The sequence below is a fragment of the Topomyia yanbarensis genome, chromosome 3, assembly GCF_030247195.1.
Source record: "Topomyia yanbarensis strain Yona2022 chromosome 3, ASM3024719v1, whole genome shotgun sequence".
NCBI lineage: Eukaryota > Metazoa > Arthropoda > Insecta > Diptera > Culicidae > Topomyia > Topomyia yanbarensis.
Genome location: NC_080672.1, coordinates 202703380 through 202728724, shown reverse-complemented (window position 1 = coordinate 202728724; position 25345 = coordinate 202703380). Strand labels below are relative to the sequence as shown.

At 44.9% G+C, this 25345-nt stretch overlaps 1 protein-coding gene across 5 annotated transcripts in view; it reads right to left on the bottom strand.

Annotated features, from left to right (window-relative positions):
- LOC131692272 (chromatin-remodeling ATPase INO80) overlaps window positions 1-25345 on the bottom strand; it is a 1041557-nt gene that overhangs the window by 272877 nt on the left and 743335 nt on the right. For all 5 annotated transcript variants that reach the window (XR_009305948.1, XM_058979226.1, XM_058979227.1 and 2 more), the window contains one exon: window positions 5263-5363. Coding sequence is in view for 4 of the 5 variants with exons in the window: in XM_058979226.1 (XP_058835209.1) it covers window positions 5263-5363 (101 nt within the window). In the remaining variant the exon portion in view is untranslated. The remainder of the gene's footprint in view (window positions 1-5262; window positions 5364-25345) is intronic.

The window sequence follows — 25345 nt, the reverse complement described above, 5'->3', positions numbered from 1 at the left end:
CGGTAAAAGCGATATCGTGTAGCTACTCTGCTTGTAAATTACGCTCGTAGTTCTGCAGGCGATGCCCCGTTCCTCAAGCAAGACGCAAGGAACTTGTCGACTGGCAGTTTCGATCTATTCCACGGAGGGCAATTTGGGTTCGAAAAAACGCTTATTGGTGGTATGTCAATGGCTAGATCGTTGAGAATGTCCATTCCCCTGGTCAGGACCGTATGTAGGGTCCGCGCTGGTCTCTGATCCCATAATTCTCCGGAGCTAAAGTTGCTTGCGCTATCGCTGTAGTTTTCAGATTCTGAAGGTGATTCAATTCTGACTGTGGCACCAGTTTGTTGATCTGCCATATAGTGTTCTTTGGCTATCTTTTTAGCTGTGAAGATCGCGGTTCTTTGGTCTAGCAGTGTCCGGAGTCCTGGGATGCCTGTTTCCACTTGGAGACTTACTATTGGACTAGTGTAGAAACCTCCGCATATTGCACGAAGTCCACGATTGTGAACTGTTTCCAGTATTTTTAAGTTTGCGTCGTTCATTGCTGCTACTATCGGTGCTGCGTATAGGAGTTTTTCCAATATACACGCTCGGTAAATTTTTATTAGTGTAGCTCTGTCGCCGCCCCAGTTCCTTCTGGCCACACTCTGCAGTACTTGTAATCGTTGCTGGACGGATGCTTTTAATTCTTCCGCATGTACTTTGAATTGTAGACATTCATCTAGGACTGTTCCCAGACATCGGTGATGGTTTCTTCGTGGAATTGTTTGGTTGTTTAATCGCAACTTATTCGCTTCGTTCACTCTTTTCGTTTTTTGTCTCCTAAACACAACGGTAACGCTTTTTTCTGCTGAAATGCGATATCCAGAACTATCCTGCCATTTCTGTATTTCGAAGAGGGCTTTTCTTAATTTTGCGGTTGCTCCTTTTTGGTCTGTTCCTGATGCTATAAGGACAACATCATCGGCGTAGAGTAGCAGCTTGACTCCTGGTGGTAGGTTCTCTTTGATTGTGTCTATTGCTATGAGGAATAGGGTTACGCTGAGTACGGATCCCTGACACAATCCTGTTTCCATCTTTTTCTCGCTTGATATCTGTCCGTTTGCTCGAACTCTGAAGCTCCTTATCCGCAGAGATTGATCCAGATATCGTAACATCTCTCCTCCAATGTTCCAGCTGCGTAACTTTTCGAGCACTAATCTGCGCCACGTTGTGTCGTAGGCCTTTTTAATGTCCAAAAAGACTGCTTGTACGAATTCGTTTCTGCTTAAGGCTTCTCGTATTGTTATATCCATTTCACCTAAATGATCGGCTGTTGTTCTTCCTTTTCGAAAGGCGTACTGATGCTCGTACAGAAGTTCCTTTGCCTCCAGGATGTGTATCAGCCTATTATTTATCATGCGCTCGAATACTTTTGCTAAGCAGCTGTTTAAGAAGATTGGCCTGTAGTTCCCTGGGTTTGTCCTTTCGCCTCTACCTTTATAGATCGGTACCACAATAGACCGGGTCCAATCGTCTGGGTATGAAGATTCAGCCCATAGTCGGTTATACGCTGATGATAGTGTTATTTTGCAGTCATGAGGGAGCATGGAAATCATTTTGTAGTGAACAGTGTCGAGACCTGGCGACGAACCGCGAGTTCCTTCGAGAGCCTCTTCTAGCTCGTATAAAGTAAATTGTTTGTTATGGTCGGTGTTCTGTTGGTCTGGGATACTCAATGGTGTTGCTTCTACCGTTTTTTTGTAGGACTGAAACTCCGGGGTGTAGTTATTGATGCTGGATACTGTTTCAAAGTGGGTTGCCAGCGCCTCGGTTATCTCACAATCATTTTTCGCTGTTTCTCTACCGACCTTAATGGCGTTTATGCGCGTTTGGCTGGCTTTACCTTGCATGTTGCGAACGTTTCTCCATAGCTCCGCAGAGGTCGTATGCACGTTGAAGCTTCCGACAAATTCTTTCCACGACTTTCGTTGTGCTTCGTTGATCACTTCCCTGGCAGCCTGGCGTGCCCTTCTAAACTCGTCCACCAATAGATTTTTATTTAATACTGTCTTGTTTTGCGATTTCAATTTTCTCAGCGCTTTTCGGCGGCCTTTAACTGCAACAGCAACGTCGTTGTTCCACCACGGTACAGTTGTTTTTCGCGGGATTCCACTTGATCTAGGCATGGTTTTTTCTGCAGCTTGAATGATTGCGGTAGTAATTTCCTGCATCTGTTCAATTGCATTGTCCTTTTCTCTGAAAATCACGGAGCTTTGGTATGTACTCCAATCCGCTTCGTTTATTCTCCATCTGGGGGCATACTGTTGTTCTTTTTGTTGAGATTCTGGGATCGCTATCGACAGTGGTAGGTGATCGCTGCTATGGCTGTCTTCCAGTACGTTAAATTCTAGTCGACCTGCTAACTCAGGCGAGCAACAAGCAATGTCAATGCAAGATCCGTTACCGCTCGCGTGGTTGATGTAAGTAAAATCCCCGTTGTTAAGCACCGTTAATTCGCAATCGTCGATTACTTGTTCGATCACTCTCCCTCGCCTGTTAATACTGCTCGACCCCCAGAGCGGGTGATGTGCGTTTATATCACCGACAAGAAGCATGGGTTTTGGTACTTGATCGATCATTGAAACTAGTTCCGGGGCAGTAATTGACTGTCCGGGTGGCAAGTAAACATTTAGAACGGAAATATTGAGTGGAGGACCTACCTGCACTGCGATGGCTTCGAGTTCGCTGTTGATTATTATCTCCTTGTAGTCTAATCCGATTCTTACGGCGGTTATAACACCACCTGCTGCTTTTCTTCCACTGGGACGTTGATGGTGGACGCTGTTGAATCCACTGATATTTGCTTGGATATCTGTAGAGCACATAGTCTCTTGGAGGCATATTATGAAAGGTTGCTGTTCTTTGATCATAAGGTTGATTTCGGGCTTTTTCGCGCGGAGACCTTGGATATTCCACGAGATGATTGCTGGGTTGCTTATTTTCCCGTTTGACATTGATGCGTTGGTTTTTCTTTGCATGATGAAGGCGGGTTGCGAGGGGTTTGCGAATCAGATCTCCATTTCGCTATACTCAGGTTCTGAACTTTCCGTGCAGATCTCCTTTGGTGGGAGTTTTTTGGGTCTTCCTCTTCCACGTTTCTGCTGGCTTTGTTCAAGTTTGTCGTCGCTGCTGATTTGATATACGAATTCTTTCTTCAACCGTTTTGGTTTTGGGGAGGGTGATGATGGGTCGATTTGCTCTTCTTTTCCACTTGTTTGATGTCGAGTGCCATACTGTTTTGATGATCCTGGTTTTGCTTTGTTGCAATCGCTGGTTTCCTTTGGCGTTTTCTCGTCACGATTCGGTTTTGACGTTGTTACTGTAGGTTGCGGCTTGAGGTTCGGTGTTGTAATTTGGGTTGACTCTACGTTGCGGGATTGTGTCTGTTCGATGTTTTGTTTCAATTCGACGGGTGTGGCTGGTTGTGTCTGCGCTATACCACAACTGCATTTGCACTTGCATCCGCCGATTCCAGAAGCTACTACATTTGCGAAACGTCGTTCTGGTTGTTTTCTACTGTCCACGATTTTCTTCGCCTCATAGTACGAAATCCCGTTGTCTATTTTTGTTCGCACGATATCGTTTTCACGTTGCCATGTCGGGCACTCGAGGCTCGTAGTGGCATGGGCTTGTTCGCAGTTCGCGCATCGAGCTGGTCTATCACACTTATCCCCATGATATTTTTCACTGCAGTTCACACACACTTTTTCTTGCTTGCAATCTTTCCCCAAGTGGCCATACTGCAAGCATTGAAAGCATCGCATCGGTCGTGGATAGTACGGTCGCGTAGCTACCTTCTGAAACCCTACCTTGATGTCCTCTGGCATTGTAGCTTTTGAGATCGTTAGCACGAAAGTTGCTGTTTTGACCTTAATTTCACCTTGTTTTCGCATAATCCTATACAATGATGTAACCCCTTGCTCGCGAAGGTTCTCCAGAATCTCGTCGTCGTTCTCGTCTTGCAAGTCCCGGCATGTTATAACTATCCGGCACGAATTCAAGCTTTCATGTTCCACGACAGTGATGTTTATATCACTCGACATACTTTTAAGTTTTAGTAATTTGTCCGTTTTAGTATGAACCAGTAGTTTGCCATCTTTAATCCGTTTCACGCTGGTCACCTCGCCACAGCAATTTCTGATGACCTTGTCAATCAGAAACGGTGAAACTTTTTCCAACGTTTTGCCATCATCCGTGCGCTGGATGACAAGGTAGCGTCCTTCCGTTCGTTGGGGAATCAAACCCAACGCTGGGAACCCCTTCCCACTCATAGCATGGATTCCGCCACTGCCGCCGTGGGGCGACATGGCTCTATTTGGTTCTTCTCACTTGTTTTGTTCGGCCACTTTTATCCACTGCTTTTAACGTGTTCTTTTGTATGGCGTCGCTTGCCTCTCGGGATACACCAAGCTTTGTTATGGTGAACAAAGCGCGAACAGGCAGAGTTTGTTATCGCTTATATTATCCACAGACACTAATTTTTCCACTTGACTCCAGTTGGAGCAGATAGTCTTGATAACGAACTGTCGTGTGGGAAAATTTCCCGCGGATTCTCCGCGTAATACACGAGTAAAACGAGTTTTCTTTATTCAGGTACACTAACCGCGTTGACACACTGTTTATAACCCGAACTCGAATGAATGAATTTAAAAATTTAAAATTTTAAAATTTTAAAATTTTAAAATTTAAAAATTTAAAAATTTTAAAGTTTAGAATTTTTAAATTTTTAAATTTTTGAATTTTTAAATTATTAAATTTCTAAATTTTAAAATTTTTAAATTTTTAAATTTTTAAATTTTTAAATTTTTAAATTTTTAAATTTTAAGATTTTAAAATTTTAAAATTTTAAAATTTTATAATTTTAAAATTTTTAAATTTTTAAATTTTAAAATTTTAAAATATTAAATTTTAAAATTTTTAAATTTTTGAATGTGTAGATATTTAAATTTTTTATTTTTTTATTTTTTTATTTTTATTTTTTGTTTTTTAAATTTTTATTCTTAATTTTTTTAATTTTTACGATTTTTTACGAATTTTGCTGCGAAGAAAAATAATCGTTGCGTCTCTTTTGAAAAAGTACGGACAATATCAATATTATAAATATGGCACAAAGTAAACGTAGAATAATGACGATTGAAGCAATACAAGCAAAGTCGACAAAAACGCAAATGGAGCTGATATGCGATCATGGACAGTTAAAATGTATATTAAAACAGAAAGTAACAATCCACTCACCTTGATTGATGCGACAGTTGGTTTACGTTTTCTTTCTCTATCCTTATCGTTTCTTAGAATATCTCCAGAAGCAAACTTCCTTTCCTCAGTTTTTTGTCGATCTGTTTTTATTACAGTTTGGCGAACAAGTAATGTAGGCCGCATAGCATAAACAGCATCGTAGTGGAACATTGAGAATGTGATAAAAGAATAAAAAGCATACATCAATTTTGAATTCCTCACAAACACTTTAATGAGTATGTAGTAGATAATACATATGGTTATAAGTTTTGCATCATTGTGATATCATGGTAGTACCAGTTTATATGGGAATTTGCATGGGCCGCACTCTTCAACTTGTAACTCCGTAACCGAAAGTCCAATCAATAAAAAATAGGATGACCGATGGAAAGGTGGTACCTTTCATTTGAGACTAAGCTTGTGCAAATCGATCCAGCCATCTTTGAGACACAGAGATGACATTTTTTGTTTCCACATACAGACATTTTCCGATCTCGACGAACTTAGTCGAATGGTATTGGTAGGGAAATGTGTTCGGTTGTCGGCACACTTTTATTTTTGGCTCCCAACATTACTCCAATTGACCAATATATGGGAATAAGCATACCTATGGAAAGCTAGAGGCCTTAACTAATAACTTATGAAAGAATTTAATTTATTGTCAACTTGAAAAAAATTATTAACAATTTAGAAAAATGATAAATTTTTACCATTTTGAAAAATGTGGTCGGTTGTGGGTACCCTAAGAAAATTTATTAAAAATGGAAACATATGAATGATAATCATCAAAATTCAAAGGGAAAAGGAAGTCTATTCATTTCAACAACTATCAAAGGCATTATGAACATCATTCTTCTTCAAAGTTTCAGGCAATCCATTTTTTTTACCAAAGGTTTAGACAGACCAGCTAAAAGTCAGCCAAAGGAGGAGGGGCCACAGGCAAGCCGCCCTCCCCCTTAACAAATTGTCTGGTCGTGACAATCTGGTATATAGAGTGCTACCTAGCGGTAAAAACATGACCAGGTGGGCTTTCTTCATGTAAATTTAAAACGCTAAACCGGAAGTCGCCTTCCTGGTTTTCAGAATGGTGCCAAAGAGCGATCTCTGGTATCTATTCGTAAAGCCCATTCCAAAATACACACATTGATTAGGTTATTGAGAGCATTTGCCACAAAAAATGGGGTACCCACAACCGACCATGTTTGGGTGCCGACAACCGATTTTAGTAACCTTTTTGAAAACTGATAAAAAAAACCCGTTTTAATCCACCTAGTGGTGCAATTGTGCCTTTCTCATTTATCCAAACTACGATTCCATGGATGGTTATGTTTAATATAATGATGGAACTGTCTATTAGATATTCTGTGCGATTTACACATACGTACAATGAATCGACAGCTACGAACTTGAGTTGCTATGTGACGATGCTGAAACACTTGAAACCAGCGGCGGATCCAGAAGAAAGGGTTCGGGGGTTTAGACCCCGCCAAAAAAATTCAAATTATTAAGAAATTTTAAATTAGTCTCTCAACTCAAAATCATTTAAAAAAAAAAATTCTCTGGTTTTTCAGACCCACAAGGAAAGTTTATTTTAGAGGAATTAGAAAATTTTATTCGCGTAGAGGGTGGTTAAGAGAAGGGTGGTGAGTGATGTGGGGGGGTGGTTCCCCTCACCGTATCCCCCTAACTACGACCCTGTTAAAATACAGAAAACCTATGTAAGTAAAAAAATTAGATTGACGATGTTCAGAGTGATTGCATAACCTTTCTATAGGAGAAAGGCAAAAAGGTGAATTTGCTATGTGTCCGCACTCTTAAACCCGTAGCTCCGAAACTGGAACTCGGAATTTAATTAAATTCAATTGCAGCCTATGGAAACGTTGTACCTTTCATTTGAGATTAAGTTTGATGAAATCGGTTGAGCCATCTCCGAGTAATCGATGTGCTTATTTTGGTCACATACATACATACATACATACATACATACATACATACATACATACACACACATACATACGCATACACACAGACATTTAACTCCCGGATCTCAATAGTGGCATGTCTGTAATAATATACGTACATGGAACTATTGAGAACCAGAGCTACAAGTCCAAAGCCCTGGTAAAGGAGGATGGTTGTGATGATCTGGGCCGAGGTCACCACGTAAAGCAAGGTAGGTCATAACCCCAATTCCAAGGCGTGAAGCGACCCGTGCCCAGGGATGAGTGATCGAGGGGGTGAAAAAGATGCTCGATCGTTAACGGAGCCTGTGGGGTACCTGAGCAACCCCCACAGTAAGCGTCCCTTACCACGCTAATGCGGAGCTCTGGCGTGGCGGACATTTATTCTCGCGCTACTCGTGGGATCTGATATGGAGAACAAAAACAAAAACAATAAACAGTCGGAGGTGCCAAACCCCTTCGCTAGAGGTGGTTTGGCGAGGTCTCCCCCCCGTGGGGAGAGTAGTGGAGCGATGAGTGTTGCATCTGAAAGCACCAGTGACCCCCCAGCAGCGGTAGGAAATAGCCCTACCAACGCACCGGACGTGCCATTACCTGCGATGCGTAAAGTGGTGGAGCAGCTCGATTCAATAATCGAGTACACTAGCGCAAAGCAAAACATAAGCAAGGAGTTAAAACAGAGTCTCCTGGAACTCCGAAAAACTGTTCGTGTCCCAAGACAGAAACAGCAGGCTTATGCCAAGAGGGTGGAATGTCGGGAGAAGTCCGACAGAGAAACCCAGACAGTGGCCTCCAAGAAGGAAGGAAAAGAGAAGGTCGATACAGGCACTCAGACAGTGGCCTTCACCTTCTATGGAGCAGCCACGTCGCTCGAAGCGGCGGACGAGTTCCCCTCGAAGGGAAAAGGCAAGGGCAAGGGCAATCGCAAGACGGCGTCGAACGCGAAGCGCCCTAGGAAGTCGCCAGGCGAGGGTGCAAAACCGACACCACACGGCGTGCAACCGTTAAGGCCAAACGCCGTTTGGTCGAGGTAAGCGAGGGCGAGAGTGACCTCGCTGAGCAGAGCGTTGGTACCAGCAACCCGGCCCGACCGGGGCAGGGGGGCGATAACCCCTGGACGCTGGTCACCAGGAAGAAGCCGGCACCGACACCGGAGGTACCGCGGCCCGCGAAGAAGGCCAAGGACAGAGGCGAGGCCTTGTGGTTAAAAACCGACAAGGACAAATACGCCGATGTCCTAAAGTCGATTAAGGCGGCCGAAATCCTTTCGGCCCTTGGGCAAGATGTGCGTAGCGTGAGACGCACCAACACGGGAGAAATGCTTCTGGTGCTGAAGCAAGGCGCACAATCTAGTGCGGTATACAAGGCCTTGGCCCAAGAGGTCCTTGGTGAAGGCGCCCAAGTCAGGTCGCTAGGGGCGGAAATGACTCTCCAGTGCAAGCATCTGGACGAGTTCACGACCGCAGAAGATGTCGTCGCAGCCGTTAAGGAACAATGCGACGTCACAATCGAGCGGGCCTCTGTGCGATTTAGAGATGGACCCTCTGGCACCCAAGTAGCCTACCTCAGGCTACTGAAGGCGGATGCCAAAAAGGTAACCGAGAAAGGGAAGCTGAAGATCGGCTGGTCGGTATGCCCTATTAGCATACCCCAGCCGCCTTCAGTGGATAGGTGCTATCGGTGCCTTGAGTCCGGCCACAAAGCCTACGAGTGCAAGAACACAGACAGGAGCAAACTATGTCGTCGCTGCGGCGAGGAGGGGAATAAGGAGCGGGGTTGCACTAAGGCGCACAAGTGCCTTATCTGCACCGCTAAGAAGCAAGCCCATAAACATGCTATGGGCGGACCTTCGTGTCCCTTCGGTGAGGCAAATAAGAAAAAGCAGTGAACGTCACACAGCTAAATCTTAACCATTGTGCAGCAGCCCAACAGCTGCTGTGGCAGTCGGTCTCGGAGTCGAGGACAGATGTCGCCCTCTTATCAGACCCGTACCGCATCCCTGCCGGCAACGGCAATTGGGTTTCGGACGGGTCTGGAATAGTGGCAATCTGTACAACGGGACGGTTCCCGGTTCAAGAGGTAATACACTCCTCCGCCGAGGGTGTGGCGATTGCCAAGATCAATGGTGTGTTCTATTGCAGCTGCTACGCCCCACCAAGGTGGCCAAAAGAACAGTTCAACCAGATGATCGACAGGCTCTCGTCGGACCTAGTGGGCCGGAAACCGGTAGTAATAGCGGGAGACTTTAACGCTTGGGCAGTGGAGTGGGGCAGCCGCTGTACAAATAGCAGGGGTCAAGCGCTAATAGAGGCGCTTGCGAAACTCGATACTGTGCTAGCTAATAATGGCTCCGCTAGTACATTCCGTAGAAACGGAGTGGAGGGTTGGATTGACGTATCATTTGCCAGCCCGAGTCTGGCTCCAGGCATGAAATGGAGGGTAGACGAAGGCTACACCCTTAGCGATCATTTAGCAATCCGCTTTAGGATCAACTATGGTGTGCAGCATCCGAGGGCGGGAGATCCCTGTCAGGTACACGGGTGGAAGTCCAATCACTTCGACAGCGAAGCTTTCACCGCGGCCCTGGGACTGAAGGCCAACACCGACAGTCTAAGCGGGGATGCGCTGGTAGCTGTTCTATCACGCGCGTGCGACGCCACTATGCCGAGAAAAACACTGCCAAGAAACGGTAGATGCCCGGTATACTGGTGGAGTGCCGAGATTGCAGCTCTACGGTCAGCCTGCCTCAGAGCTAGACGTAGGATGCAAAGAGCTCGCACCGAGGATGCAAGAGAGAACCGCCGTGAAGTTTTTCGAGCTGCGAAATTGGCCCTTAACAAGGCCATTAAAAACAGCAAGAGAGCGTGTTTCGACAACCTGTGTGAGAGTGCCAACGCGAATCCGTGGGGTGACGCCTACAGGATTGTGATGGCCAAGACCAAAGGGGGCTCTCCACCCCCAGAACGGTCTCCGGACCGGTTGGCAACGATTATCGAAGTACTCTTCCCGTCTCGAGCCACAAGCCCCTGGCCACCTGCACTACGAGACAGTGCAGGCACGGCCGAAATGGTGGCTCCAGTGACGAATGAAGAATTACTCGCAGTGGCTAAATCCCTAGCAATGAACAAAGCTCCAGGGCCGGATGGAGTTTCAAACAACGCACTCAAGGCAGCGATCATAGCGAACCCGAACATGTTCAGGCTAGCTATGCAGAGATGTCTTGACGAGTGCAGTTTCCCCGATAGATGGAAAAGGCAGAAATTTTTACTCTTGCCAAAGCCCGGGAAGCCGCCAGGCGACCCATCGGCGTACAGACCAATCTGTCTGATAGACACGACTGGCAAACTGCTTGAGAGGATCATCCTCAACAGGCTCACCCCGTACGCGGAAGGTACGGACGGTCTGTCAAGCAACCAGTTTGGCTTTCGGAAGGGTAAGTCCACAGTGGACGCTCTCAACTCAGTGATAAATACTGCCGAGATAGCGATCCAACGAAAAAGGCGAGGTATTCGATACTGTGCGTTAGTGACACTTGACGTGAAGAACGCATTCAACAGCGCAAGCTGGGATGCCATCGCGCTCTCGTTACACCGGCTTAGCCTACCGGTGGGTCTGTACCGGATCCTGGAAAGTTACTTCCAAAACCACGTACTGCTATACGAGACCGATGCCGGTCAGAAAAGGGTTCCGATTACCGCCGGAGTCCCGCAGGGCTCGATCCTAGGCCCGGTGCTATGGAACTTCATGTATGACGGGGTTCTGAGACTGAAGTTCCCTCCTGGGGTTAAGATCGTCGGCTTTGCCGACGACGTAACCTTGGAGGTCTACGGGGAGTAGGGCATTGCAAAAAAAACTTTTTTTTGAATTCTCGAAGGCCCCCCCTCTCATATTGTGACAAATGTCAAAGTAAGGTCAGATGCCAAATTTCACATCATTTGGACAATTTTAGACCCCCGCCCATTTCGCTTGAAATTTTTTGAAATCGGTACTATTGGAAAATATGGAGGAAAAATACATTAAATGCTATAACTTTTGAAGTAGCAATCAGAAAATTACAATTTATACCTCTTTTGAAAGGAAATAACCTTGGTATTTGAATGCAGATATATTTGTTTCTAGAAAAATACGGGAAAAAGGGGTACTGAGTCATTTTGGTCCCAAAATCCCCTATTTTTAAAAATTTTTCTGCTCCGTGATGCAAATCATACATATTTTGTAGTTTTTCTAATGTGAAAAAATCTCAAAAATCGATCGGAGCCTTTTTGGCCTCTGTCCGAATACGAGAAGTTGGGGTTATATGGCCTTTTGTTATTCATATTAAACTTCGTCATTTTCTCGTGAATATATCTCTATTATTCTTCACTCAATTTTCATAAACTATACCTTGTTGAACGTGGAAAATCCTTAGGATTATAACAAAAATAGGTTCGTTACCGGTAAAATTCAGGAACATCAAATTATCTGACATATAGTGTCGATTTCACATTTTTATCATAAAATCGCACATATTAACTTCATTTAACAACAAAATACTTATTTAATATACTACTTTTAGTGTAAAATATGCTTAGAGATCACATGAGAAATGTTTCATTCCTGGAAAAATAGGGGAAGTTCAGGTATTAGGACAAATAATGAAAAAAATGAGATTTGTGGAGTAAGTATCAAAAAGTTTAATGTTTCTGAATTTTACCTTTAACGTTTTTATATTTGTTTTATTCCTCAGAATTTTACACGTTCAACAAGTTACATTTTGTGAAAATTGATTGAAGAATAATAGAGTTATATGCATGAGAAAATGATAAAATTTAATATGAATGACAAAAAGCCCTATAACCCCAACTTCTCGTATTCTGACTAAGGTCAAAAGGGTTCCGATCGATTTCTGAGATTTTTTTACATTAGAAAAACTACAAAATATGTATAATTTGCAATATGGGATGTTGGGTCCAAAATGACTCAGTACCCCACTTTCCCGTATTTTCCTAGAAACAAAAATATCTGCATTCAAATACTAAGATTATTTCCTTTCAAAAGAGGTATAAATTGAAATTTTCTTATTGCTACTTCAAAAGTATTTAATGTTTTTTTCCTCCATATTTTCCAATAGTACCGATTTCAAAAAATTTCAAGCGAGGTGGGCGGGGGTCTAAAATTATCCAAATGATGTGAAATTTGGCATCTGACCTTACTTTGACATTTGTCACAATATGAGAGGGGGGGCCTTTGAGAATTAAAAAAAAAAATTTTTTGCAAAGCCCTAACGGGGAGTCAATCCCTGAGGTAGAACTAACCGCAGAACACGCGATCAACACGGTGGAGCAATGGATGAGCGCGAGAGGCCTGGAGCTCGCTCATCATAAGACGGAGGTAGTTATCGTCAACAACCGCAAGTCGGCACAACATGCAGTTATCCATGTGGGAGAAGTCGCGATCACTTCACAGCGAAGTCTGAAGTCTCTCGGAGTCATTATAGACGACAAGCTGACCTTCGGCAGCCATGTCGACTATACATGCAAGAGAGCGTCGACTGCTGTTGCGGCACTATCGAGAATGATGTCCAACAGCTCAAAGGTGTGCGCCAGTAGACGTAGGTTACTGGCAGGCGTTGCCGTACCTATCCTCAGGTACGGCGGCCCGTCATGGTCAAAAGCACTAAGGGTAACCAGTTACCTACAGAAACTGGAAAGCACCTACCGCGTGATGTGCCTCAGAGTAATATCTGCCTACCGCACAGTATCACACGATGCATCCTGCGTGATAGCGAGCATGATGCCAGTCGGGCTGGTCATTCGGGAAGATGAGGAGTGCTTCGAGCTACGTGGAAATAGAGGAGCCCACGAGCGCACCAGAGTGACCTCGGTCGCCAGATGGCAGCGTGAGTGGGACAACTCCTCGAAAGGTAGGTGGACCCACCGGCTGATACCTAGCATATCGAGCTGGGTGGGAAGACCCCATTGGGAAGTTCACTTCCACCTGACACAATTCCTGTCAGGCCATGGCTGTTTCCGACAGTACCTCCACAGGTTCGGGCACGCGGAGGTCCCAGTCTGCCCGGACTGCCCAGGTGTAGACGAAACTGCCGTATGTGTTCGTATGTCATCGGTTCGACGTCGAAAGAAGAGCAATGCTTGACGTCTGTGGCTGGGACACAACCCCTGATACCCTTATTCAGCGGATGTGTCAATCGGTGGGGAAGTGGAACCCAGTCTCGGCTGCTACCATCCAGATTGCCGGTAGGCTACAGGTAATCTGGCGAACCGAGCAACAGACGACGGGCACGGCTAACTAGTGATTGGTTAGCTGGAGCGAAAAAGGCCAAGCGCAAAAAAGGGAGTGAATGGTCTGTTCATGCCGAGGCAGGTTTGGCGCAGCGACTGGCAACCGCGTAAGGGGTAAACCCAGCCACCCCGAAGCAAGACAGAAGAGTGAGTGTATAGGCGTATAAGTGGACTGCCTCATGCCAAGACGGGAGGGTCGTAGCGTAGTATGTTGGGACTTAGCTATCGATGCCTCATGGCGTGGCAGAGGAGTGAAAGGGTGAGCATCCAAGTCAGTCTCACACGGCATGTTAAGGGTGAGCACAAAAGTCAGCCTCACATGGTATGGTAGAGGCTAGCACAAAAATCACAGCCTAGCAAGGAATGAAAAAGGTGAGCACACAAGTCGCTCGGAGCGGCGGCCGAGTTCCCCTCGAAGGGAAAAGGCAAGGGCAAGAGCAATCGTAAGACGGCGTCGAACGCGAAGCGCCCTAGGAAATCGCTAGGTGAGGGTGCAAAAACCGGCACCACACGGCGTGCAACCGTTAAGGCCAGGCGCCGTTTGGTCGAGGTAAGCGAGGGCGAGAGTGACCTCGCTGAGCAGAGCGTTGGTACCAGCAACCCGGCGCGACCGGGGCAGGGGGGCGTTAACCCCTGGACGCTGGTCACCAGGAAGAAGCCGGCACCGACACCGGAGGTACCGCGGCCCGCGAAGAAGGCCAAGGACAGAGGCGAGGCCTTGTGGTTAAAAACCGACAAGGACAAATACGCCGACGTCCTAAAGTCGATGAAGGCGACCGAAAGCCTTTCGGCCCTTGGGCAAGATGTGCGTAGCGTGAGACGCACCAACACGGGAAAAATGCTTCTGGTGCTGAAGCGAGGCGCACAATCTAGTGCGGTGTACAAGGCCTTGGTCCAAGAGGTCCTTGGTGAAGGCGCCCAGGTCAGGTCGCTAGGGGCGGAAATGACTCTCCAGTGCAAGCATCTGGACGAGTTCACGACCGCAGAAGATGTCGTCGCAGCCGTTAAGGAGCAATGCGACGTCACAATCGAGCCGGCCTCTGTGCGCTTTAGAGAGGGACCCTCTGCCACCCAAGTAGCCTACCTCAGGCGGATGCCAAAAAGGTAACCGAGAAAGGTAAGCTGAAGATCGGCTGGTCGGTATGCCCAATAAGCATACCCCAGCCGCCTTCAGTGGATAGGTGCTATCGGTGCCTTGAGTCCGGTCACAAATCCTACGAGGGCAAGGGCATAGACAGGAGCAAACTATGTCATCGCTGCGGCGAGGAGGGGAATAAGGAGCGGGGTTACACTAAGGCGCACAAGTGCCTTATCTGCACCGCTAAGAAGCAAACCCATAAACATGCTATGGGCGGACCTTCGTGTCCCTTCGGTGAGGCAAATAAGAAGAAGCCGTGAACGTCACACAACTAAATCTTAACCATTGTGCAGCAGCCCAACAGCTGCTGTGGCAGTCGGTCTCGGAGTCGAGGACAGATGTCGCCCTCTTATCAGACCCGTACAGTATCCCTGCCGGCAACGGCAATTGGGTGTCGGACGGGTCTGGAATGGTGGCAATCTGTACAACGGGAAGGTTCCCGGTTCAAGAGGTAATACACTCCTCCGCCGAGGGTGTTGCGATTGCCAAGATATTGCAGCTGCTACGCTCCACCAAGGTGGCCAATAGAACAGTTCAACCAGATGATCGACAGGCTCTCGTCAGACCTAGTGGGCCGGAAACCGGTAGTAATAGCGGGAGACTTTAACGCTTGGGCAGTGGAGTGGGGCAGCCGCTGTACAAATAGCGGGGGTCAAGCGCTAATGGAAGCGCTTACGAAACTCGATACTGTGCTAGCTAATAATGGCTCCGTTAGTACATTCCGTAGAAACGGGGTGGAGGCGTGGATTGACGTAACATTTGCCAGCCCGAGGCTGGCTGCAGGCATGGAATGGAGGGTAGACGAAGGCTACACCCATAGCGATCATTTAGCAATCCGCTTTAGGATCAACTATGGTGTGCAGCATCCGAGGGCGGGAGATCCCTGTCAGGTACGCGGGTGGAAGTCCAATTACTTCGACAGCGAAGCTTTCACCGCGGCCCTGGGACTGAAAGCCAACACCGACAGTCTAAGCGGGGATGCGCTGGTAGCTGTTCTATCACGCGCGTGCGACGCCACTATGCCGAGAAAAACACTGCCAAGAAACGGCAAATGCCCGGTATACTGGTGGAGTGCCGAGATTGCAGCCCTACGGTCAGCCTGCCTCAGAGCTAGACGTAGGATGCAAAGAGCTCGCACCGAGGATGCAAGAGAGAACCGCCGTGAAGTGTTTCGAGCTGCGAAATTGGCCCTTAACAAGGCCATTAAAAGCAGCAAGAGAGAGTGTTTCGACAACCTATGTGAGAGTGCCAACGCGAATCCGTGGGTGACGCCTACAGCATTGTGATGGCCATTTGGTCTTGGGTCTCTTCACCCCCAGAACGGTCTCCGGACCGGTTGGCAACGATTATCGAAGTACTCTTCCCGTCTCGAGCCACAAGCCCCTGGCCACCTGCACTACGAGATAGTGCGGGCACGGCCGAAATGGTGGCTCCAGTGACGAATGAATAACTACTCGCAGTGGCTAAATCCGTAGAAATGAACAAAGCTCCAAGGCCGGATGGAGTTCCAAACAACGCTCTCAAGGCAGCGATCATAGCGAACCCGAACATGTTCAGGCTAGCTATGCAGAGATGTCTTGACGAGTGCCGTTTCCCCGATAGATGGAAAAGGCAGAAATTGGTGCTGTTGCCGAAGCCCGGGAAGCCGCCAGGCGACCCATCGGCGTACAGACCAATCTGTCTGATCGACACGACTAGCAAACTGCTTGAGAGGATCGTCCTCAACTGGCTAACCCCGTACGCGGAAGGTACGGACGGCCTGTCAAGCAACCAGTTTGGCTTTCGGAAGGTCAAGTCCACAGTGGACGCTCTCAACTCAACTCAGTGATAAATACTGCCGAGATAGAGATCCAACGGAAAAGGCGAGGCATTCGATACTGTGCGTTAGTGACACTTGACGTGAAGAACGCATTCAACAGCGCAAACTGGGATACCATCGCGCTCTCGTTACACCGGCTTAGCCTACCGGTGGGTCTGTACCGGATCCTGGAAAGTTACTTCCAGAACCGCGTACTGCTATACGAGACCGATGCCGGTCAGAAAAGGGTTCCGATTACCGCCGGAGTCCCACAGGGCTCGATCCTAGGCCCGGTGCTATGGAACCCCATGTATGACGGGGTTCTGAGACTGAAGTTCCCTCCTGGGGTCAAGATCGTCGGCTTTGCTGACGACGTAACCTTGGAGGTCTACGGGGAGTCAATCCCTGAGGTAGAACTAACCGCAGAACACGCGATCAACACGGTGGAGGAATGGATGAGTGCGAGAGGCCTGGAGCTCGCTCATCATAAGACGGAGGTAGTTATCGACAACAACCGCAAGTCGGCACAACATGCAGTTATCCATGTGGGAGAAGTCGCGATCACTTCACAGCGAAGTCTGAAGTCTCTCGGAGTCATTATAGACAACAAGCTGACTTTCGGCAGCCATGTCGACTATACATGCAAGAGAGCGTCGACTGCTGTTGCGGCTCTATCGAGAATTATGTCCAAAAGCTCAAAGGTGTGCGCCAGTAGACGTAGGTTACTGGCAGGCGTTGCCGTATCTATCCTCAGGTACGGCGGCCCGTCATGGTCAAGAGCACTGAGGGTAACCAGTTACCTACAGAAACTGGAAAGCACCTACCGCGTGATGTGCCTCAGAGTAATATCTGCCTACCGCACGGTATCACACGATGCATCCTGCGTGATAGCGAGCATGATGCCAGTCGGGCTGGTCATTCGGGAAGATGAGGAGTGCTTCGAGCTATGTGGAAATAGAGGAGCCCGCAAGCGCACCAGAGTGACCTCAGTCACCAGATGGCAGCGTGAGTGGGACAACTCCCCGAAAGATAGGTGGACTTACCGGCTGATACCTAGCATATCGAGCTGGGTGGGAAGATCCCATGGGGAAGTTCACTTCCACCTGACACAATTCCTGTCAGGCCATGGCTGTTTCCGACAGTACCTCCACAGGTTCGGGCACGCGGAGGTCCCAGTCTGCCCGGACTGCCCAGGTGTAGATGAAACTGCCGAACACTTACTTTTCGTATGTCATCGGTTCGACGTCGAAAGAAGAGCAATGCTTGACGTCTGTGGCTGGGACACAACCCCTGATACCCTTATTCAGCGGATGTGTCAATCGGTGAGGAAGTGGAACGCAGTCTCGGCTGCTACCATCCAGATTGCCTGTAGACTACAGGTAATCTGGCGAACCGAGCAACAGACGACGGGCACGGCTAACTAGTGATTGGTTATCTGGAGCGAAAAAGGCCAAGCGCAAAAAAGGGAGTGAATGGTCTGTTCATGCCGAGGCAGGTTTGGCGCAGCGACTGGCAACCGCGTAAGGGGTAAACCCAGCCACCCCGAAGCAAGACAGAAGAGTGAGTGTATAGACGTATAAGTGGACTGCCTCATGCCAAGACGGGAGGGTCGTAGCGTATTATGTTGGGACTTAGCTATCGATGCCTCATGGCGTGGCAGAGGAGTGAAAGGGTGAGCATCCAAGTCAGTCTCACACGGCATGTTAAGGGTGAGCACAAAAATCAGCCTCACATGGTATGGTAGAGGCTAGCACAAAAGTAAGCCTAGCAAGGAATGAGTAAGGTGAGCACACAAGTCAGCCTCGCATCGTATGTCAGAAGTGGGGCCTAAGAAAAATGTCCCACATGGGATGCCAGGGGGAGTGACAGGGGTGTAATAGAGTGGCACGATCGAGAGTGAACCAGGTGATAGGGTGAGCATTCAAGTCAGCCTCACATGGTATGGGAGAGGCGAGCACAAAAGTAAGCCTAGCAAGGAATGAGTAAGGTGAGCACACAAGCCTCGCAAGGAACGAAAAAGGTGAGCCAAAGTCAGCCTCATGTGGGAGTGTTTGAGAGTGAATCAAGGTGCGATAGAGAGAGCACCCAAGTAAGCCTCATACAGGACGTATGAACGCGTGAGTGAGAGTGAATGAGTACATTAAGTACAGCCATCCCCCCAGAAGTACTACCGAGAGGTAGTTCCTGGGACGAATGATGGCGGAGCCCAATGGAGTTTAGTCGGTATTAATGGCAGCGTCACCATTCGAGCCCGACACGCCCCCAGTGCACTCCGTGTGGTAGATTGGACCCTACCAATAGCCCGTGTACTGGGCTAGGACGTAAAGGTCTTCTCCATTGTAAAAAAAAGCACACAGACATTTTACGAATTCGACGAACTAAGTTGAATGGTATATGACAGACGGCCCTCCGGGCCGGGATTAGGTTGACGATGTTCAAAGTGATTGCATAACCTTTCTATAGGAGAAAGGCAAAAACGTCAAGGTATTTTTATACTCGCAGTGGTGCAAATTAAACGAGCGCGTAATTTGACGCTCGGCCTGGTGGTGCATGGCTGAAAAGTCGCAAAGTGAATTTTGGATAAGATTTGCAATACTTTCGCGTATCCACTAAAAACTCAAAACCAAAGCAACAAAAAGTTCATTTGGCAGTCGGTCTGGGCTATGTTGCCAGAACTTCGGTCGAAATTAATTTATTTGCTGTGGTTGCAATAATCACAATTTGTGGTTTTTAACCGTTTAAGTAATGTACAGGTATATAGGAAATTCCTATGTGCCCACACTAACCAACCTATAACTCAGGAGCCGAAAGTCAGATCGGAATGAAATTCAATAGCATTGAATTGAAGCATCGCACCAATCACTTTATATATAGAAGATGATGCAAAACGGTCAAGAATGCTCTCTGAAGAATAAGCGTGAAATTAACTCTGAACATTGGCAAGATTTCCGGGGCATGAAGACATTCTAGGTGACCAATGTGATCAAAGTGACTACAGGCCAGCGAATCTAAGTAATTTAACAAGCATTTTAAAAAGTTTTACATCTTCTAGGTATCATGGCAGTACCAGTTTATATTGGAATTTACTGTATGATCGCACTTGTCAACCAGCAACTCTGAAACAGGATGTCGGATCAGAATTTAATTCACAAATCAACCTAGCAATACTATCTACCTTGAGTAACCGATGTGCGATTGTTAACCAAATACGTATGTACATACGCACACACACATTCGCCGAACTCGAGGAAGTGAGTTGAATGGTATAAGAGTTACGGCTCTCCGGACCTCTGTTGAAAAGTCGATTGTCAGAGTGATTGCATAATTTTTCTATAGGAGAAGGGCAAAAAGGTTTATTTGGGAAATTATGGTGTGAACGTATTCTTTTATTTATAACTCCGGAACCAATACTTCGATAAAATGACAATCGGTAGCAATCAATGTGAATACTATACCCTTCATTTAAGAATAAGATTGTGAGAATTGATTCAGCAATATATGAGAAACAGGTGTGACTCTAATTTCAGAATTTGGCCATTTCTTCGGACCGTCTGTAAGCCTCGATGGTTCCCAAAGTGGTGATAGAGACTTTGATTTGCAAAAAGTGATCAGGACCAACAATTTCAAACAATGTAAAATTCATTTCAATTAGTTTTGCATCATTTAGATGTAATGATTATACCGGTTTATATGGGAATTTCGCATGTGACCTCATACTTCAACCGGTAACACAGGAACCAGAACTCCGATTCCAATGGAATTTAAGAGCAGATAATAGAGATGTAGTAGCTTTCATTTGAGACTAAATTTGAGAAAATTGAGACAGATATTTTTAAGAAGCAGATGTGAATTAAGTTCAGGAACTTGGTCATTTTCCCGAAGTTTCGAGTTCCGCCGAAGGTGTCCAAATTGGTCAACCTGAGTTTGATTGGACATCAGTGAGCTGAAACTACAAATCCAAATAATTTAGGCCACATTTTATGAAGTTTTGCATCTTTTAGATAACATGCTGATGCCGATTTATATGGGAATTTCATGCGTGATCGGACTCTTTACCCCGTAACTCCGGAACCGGAAGTCAGAATTAAATGAAATTCAATAGCAGCCTATGGGAACGTTATACCTTTCGTTTTAGACTAATTTTGATAAAATCGGTTCAGCCATCTCCAAGGAACCGATGTGCATATTTTTGGTCACATACATAAATACATACATACATACACACACACATACGCGCACACACACACACAGACATTTGCCGAACTCGACGAACTGAGTCGAATGGTATTAGAGACTTAGCCCTCCGGGCCTCGGTCAAAAGGCCGGTTTTCAGAGTGATTGCATAGCCTTTCCATAGGAGAAAGGCAAAAATTTGTCGCGAACAGTTCGGTGCCATTCAATATTGAATCACAAAGTAGAACAAATTCACATCATAAATATTCAATATAGGGTGATGAGCCTATTGTCGCTATGTGTCTATTATCACCCTACCCATTTGAAGCCGTGGGTTAGAGCAGTGTCTGCCATCTTTGTTCAACGCATTTAGTCACATGGTAGCGCAACAACAGGGGCATTCGATTCGTGTTTTCGTTGCGCTCAAACACGAAAATTTCACTGTTTTCAGCGCATGTGTGTTACTATCTTGGTTCTTAACAACGAAGCAAAGCTGTTGATGCCAATTTGTACGCATTCCATTGTTTGTAGGCCGAGTAATTAATGAATCAGTGAGGCACCCTCCTTAGTATGGTGAAAATAGGCACTTTACCCTACATACATTTTCGATCGATTAACTTCTTTGTAGGGTAATTTGGGGAGAGATACCGCACATTTCTTAAAATCGATTGTGCATCAAAGCAAACCATTAAATATTTGATGAAATCATTTTTATCAATTGCGATTCTAAAATACTGTGAAATGATTTTTGTCATGAAAAGAAATCATCAAATTTCCATGAACATTTTTAAAAAGAACGGGAGAGATGCCGCATGTGCTGGTGACACGCCGCACCATGGTCACAAACTGAGAAATGGTGAACAGAAGTATTTTTAGCTATCGTTGATGTTTTTGTGATTAGGAGTATTCAGCTGAGTTTCATGAAGTTTGATTACACCTATAAATTGGCTAGCACCTTCGTTTTTCTTAAGGGGGTGAATCCATTTCTAGAAACATTTTTTTATTCAACATTTTTTCAACATTTTAAAATTATTTTTCTTTTGCAACCTTGTGTAACGGTTAAGTTGGAGTAACTTTATTAAGGGTACTATTTATTTATATGTTTGTGTTATGTGTTGGTAGGGGTTCCTTTAAAGCAGTTTTTGGATGTTTCTCCCATCAATGAAAAAAATTCCTTTTAGCTACGTATTCTCAGCCAACAAGTGCGGCATCTCACCCGCAATTTTGATGCGGCATCTCTCCCAATTGTATGGGAGAGATGCTGCACGACGTCATTTTCCTCTGTAAATATGGATGACCGTCCTCATGATCAAAATACCTTCTAAAAGGTCCCAGCTATTTAACCAATACATGATTTACCAAAACAAAGTGCAATTTAAAAAAAGAAATTTTAATGTGGTACTGAAAAACTTTTGGCACTCCGTGATGCAACTGGATACACACAAACGTTAATAAAATTGATGTGAGTTAATAATAAGAATTATTTTATATCTCCAGTGTTGTAATTCTTCGAAAGATAGACTCACAAAATCATATTACCGTATAAACGTGACCCAATATACGAGATATAGAAAGTGCGGCATCTCACCCGAAATTACCCTATAACACTAAACAAATCATAAAAAAAACCGTTTTAATCCACCTAGTGGTGCAATTGTGACTTTCTCATTGATCCAAACTACGATTCCATAGCTGGTTATGTTTAATATAATGGTGGAAATGTCTATTAAATATTCAGTGCGAATGACACATATGTACAATGAATCGACAGCTACGAACTTGAGTCACTATATGTCGACGCTGAAACGTTAAGAAATTTTAAATAAGTTTCACAACTCAAAATCATTTCAAACCAAATTTTGCACTGGTTTTTCAGACCCACTAGGAAAATTTATTCTAGAGGAATTAGAAAATTTTATTTGCGTAGAGGGGTACTTGATGAAGAAAGGGCGGTTTAGGGAAGGGCTGTGAGTGATGTGGGGGGTGTGAGGCCTCACCATATCCCCCTAACTACGACCCTGTTAAAATACAGAAAACCTATGTACGTCAAAAAATTTAGATTATGTTGACGATGTTCAGAGTGATTGCATAACCTTTCTATAGGAGAAAGGCAAACACACACATACACACAAACACAGTCGATTGGTATATGGATATCCGGGCCTCGGAAAAAGTTTGCAAAGTTCGAGCGAATTCTATACATTTCTTTTGTAAGAAATGTAAAATGTGACAATTTTTTTAGTTTTGGTTATCAGAAAAAAATTTGACCCCTGATTTTTTGCAGCGATTTTGACATACTCTTTATCCCTTAGGGTAATTTCGGGAGAGATGCCGCGTCAGGAGAGATGCCGCGTCAGGAGAGATTCTATATCTCGTATATAGGGTCACTTTTATACGGTAATATGAAATTGTGAGTTTGTCTTTTGAAGAATTACAACACTGGAGATGTAAAATAATCCTTATTATTAGGTTACAAAATTTTTATTAATGATTGTGTGCGTCCAGTTGCATCACGGAGTGCCGAAACTTTTTCAGTACCACATTAAAATTTCGTTTTTTCAAATTGTTCGATTTTTTTGGTAAATCATGAATCGGTGGAGTAGCTGGGACCTTTTAGAAGGCATTCTGATCATGAGCACGGTCATCCACAATTTCAGAGGAAAATGTCGTTGTGCGGCATCTCTCCCATACAATTGGGAGAGATGGCGCATCAAAATTTCGGGTGAGATGCCGCACTCGATGGCGGATCATACGTAGCTAAAATGTATTTTTTTCACTTCGAAATGTCATTAAATGATCATTTGCGTCAGGTATAGATTATTAATAAGGTATATACACAACCTAAACGGACCTAAAACAGTGGCATATAGGAATATGAGTCTATTTATTTATATATTCGAACGGGCGATAGTTATCTAAGTATTAGTTACTTCGGTTAATTCTTTCAAGTTTCAGGCACTAATTTTAGTAAACGCATTGATTTGTAGTGATGTCAATCTTGGGATAAAATGAAAATTTCGACGAATTGATGCTTTTTAAAATGAATCTTTCAAGAACAAACCAAAGTTATATAAATAAATTGTTGGAAGAAACAACCAAAAACTGCTTTTAAAGAACCCCTACCAATATATCGCACGTACAAACATATAAATAAACAGTACCCTTAATTAAGTTACTTCAACAAAACCGTTACACAAGGTTGCAAAAATAAAATATTTTTAAAATGATGAATAAAAAACCTGTTTAATCCACCTAGCGGTGCAATTGTGCCTTTCTCAATCATGAACACGAGAATTTTTTAGTTGCTTATATTTATTAAAAGCTTTCAAATGTATACATTACAATTTTATTATACATGACTTGACAACTATATACAAGAAAAGAAATCATTCGAGTTCTAAAATTTTGCAAAAGAAAACCAGCCACGGTAATAATGAATTGAAAAACCTGTTTTAATCCACCTAGAGGTGCAATTGTGCCTTTCTCATTTCTACAAACTATGATTTAATAGTTGGTTCGTACAATATAACATTATGGAAACGGCTTTCATTCTTATTACACTTGGTAAGAATATATAAGAGCACCTTTTTGCATTCATCGCGGTATCGGTTTGAATCGGAGTTTTCTATGTGGTCGCACTCCACAACCCGGAAGTCGGATGGAGATGGAATTTAATGTCAGTTTCCGGGGACGCAACACCTTTCATTTGAGACTAAGTTGATCAAATCGGTCTAGCCATTTTCGAGTAACCAATATAACCGTTATTCTGAATTTGGATGTTTCCGGATCCGTCGATGGTGGCCAGTGTGGCCAAAGAGACTTTGAATGACTGTTGGTGACCTAGATTTACAAATTCAACAGTGTTTACATTTTGGAAAAAATTTCACCATTTTACATTCATCGCAGAATTCGTTAGAATCGGGCTTTGCTGCAGGATCGTACGTATCACCCTGTAATTCAGGAACCAGAACTCGGATCCACACAAAATTCAACAGCAGCTGATGGACCTTTCATTTAAAATCAAGTTTGCCAAAATCGGTTCAGAAAATTCCGAGAAACCGATGTGGACAAATCAACAAATTTTGTTTTGTAACCATACACTTCAACTCGTAATCCGGAACAAGATGTCAGTTGAAAATGAAATTCAGTAGCAACCTATGGGTACATTAAACCTTTCATTTGAATCTTAGTTTGTAAAAATCGGTTCAGCCATTTCCGAGAAACCGATGTGGACATTTTGTTAACAAATCCGCACCTACACACATACTTACATACATACATATATACATACATACATACACACATACATACACACAGATATTTTGCGATCTCGGCGAACTGAGTCGAATGTTATATGAGACTCGGCCCTCCGGGCCTCGGTTAGAAAGTCGGTTTTTGGACTAATTGCATAACCTTTCTATATGAGAAAGGCAAAAGAATAATATTTAATTAGCTTAATCAGCATGAGTTCAATGTTATCTTCATGTGATTATATTTTGAAATGTTGGTGGAATGGGTTTGAAAGTGGAGGGAATGGGGGGTTAGTAGAGTGGGAGTGGAGGATGCGTCAGAAATCCTTCGTCTTATTTCGGTATACGGGGTGAATGAAGGAAATGCGGGCGTGAGGGTTGTCCAAGGGGAGGGGAGTGATGAAGGAATTAGGTGTAAGGGCAAGGCGGGGGGGGGCGGCGACGCAATACTCAACTGCATATTTTGCCACCCATTTGAGACT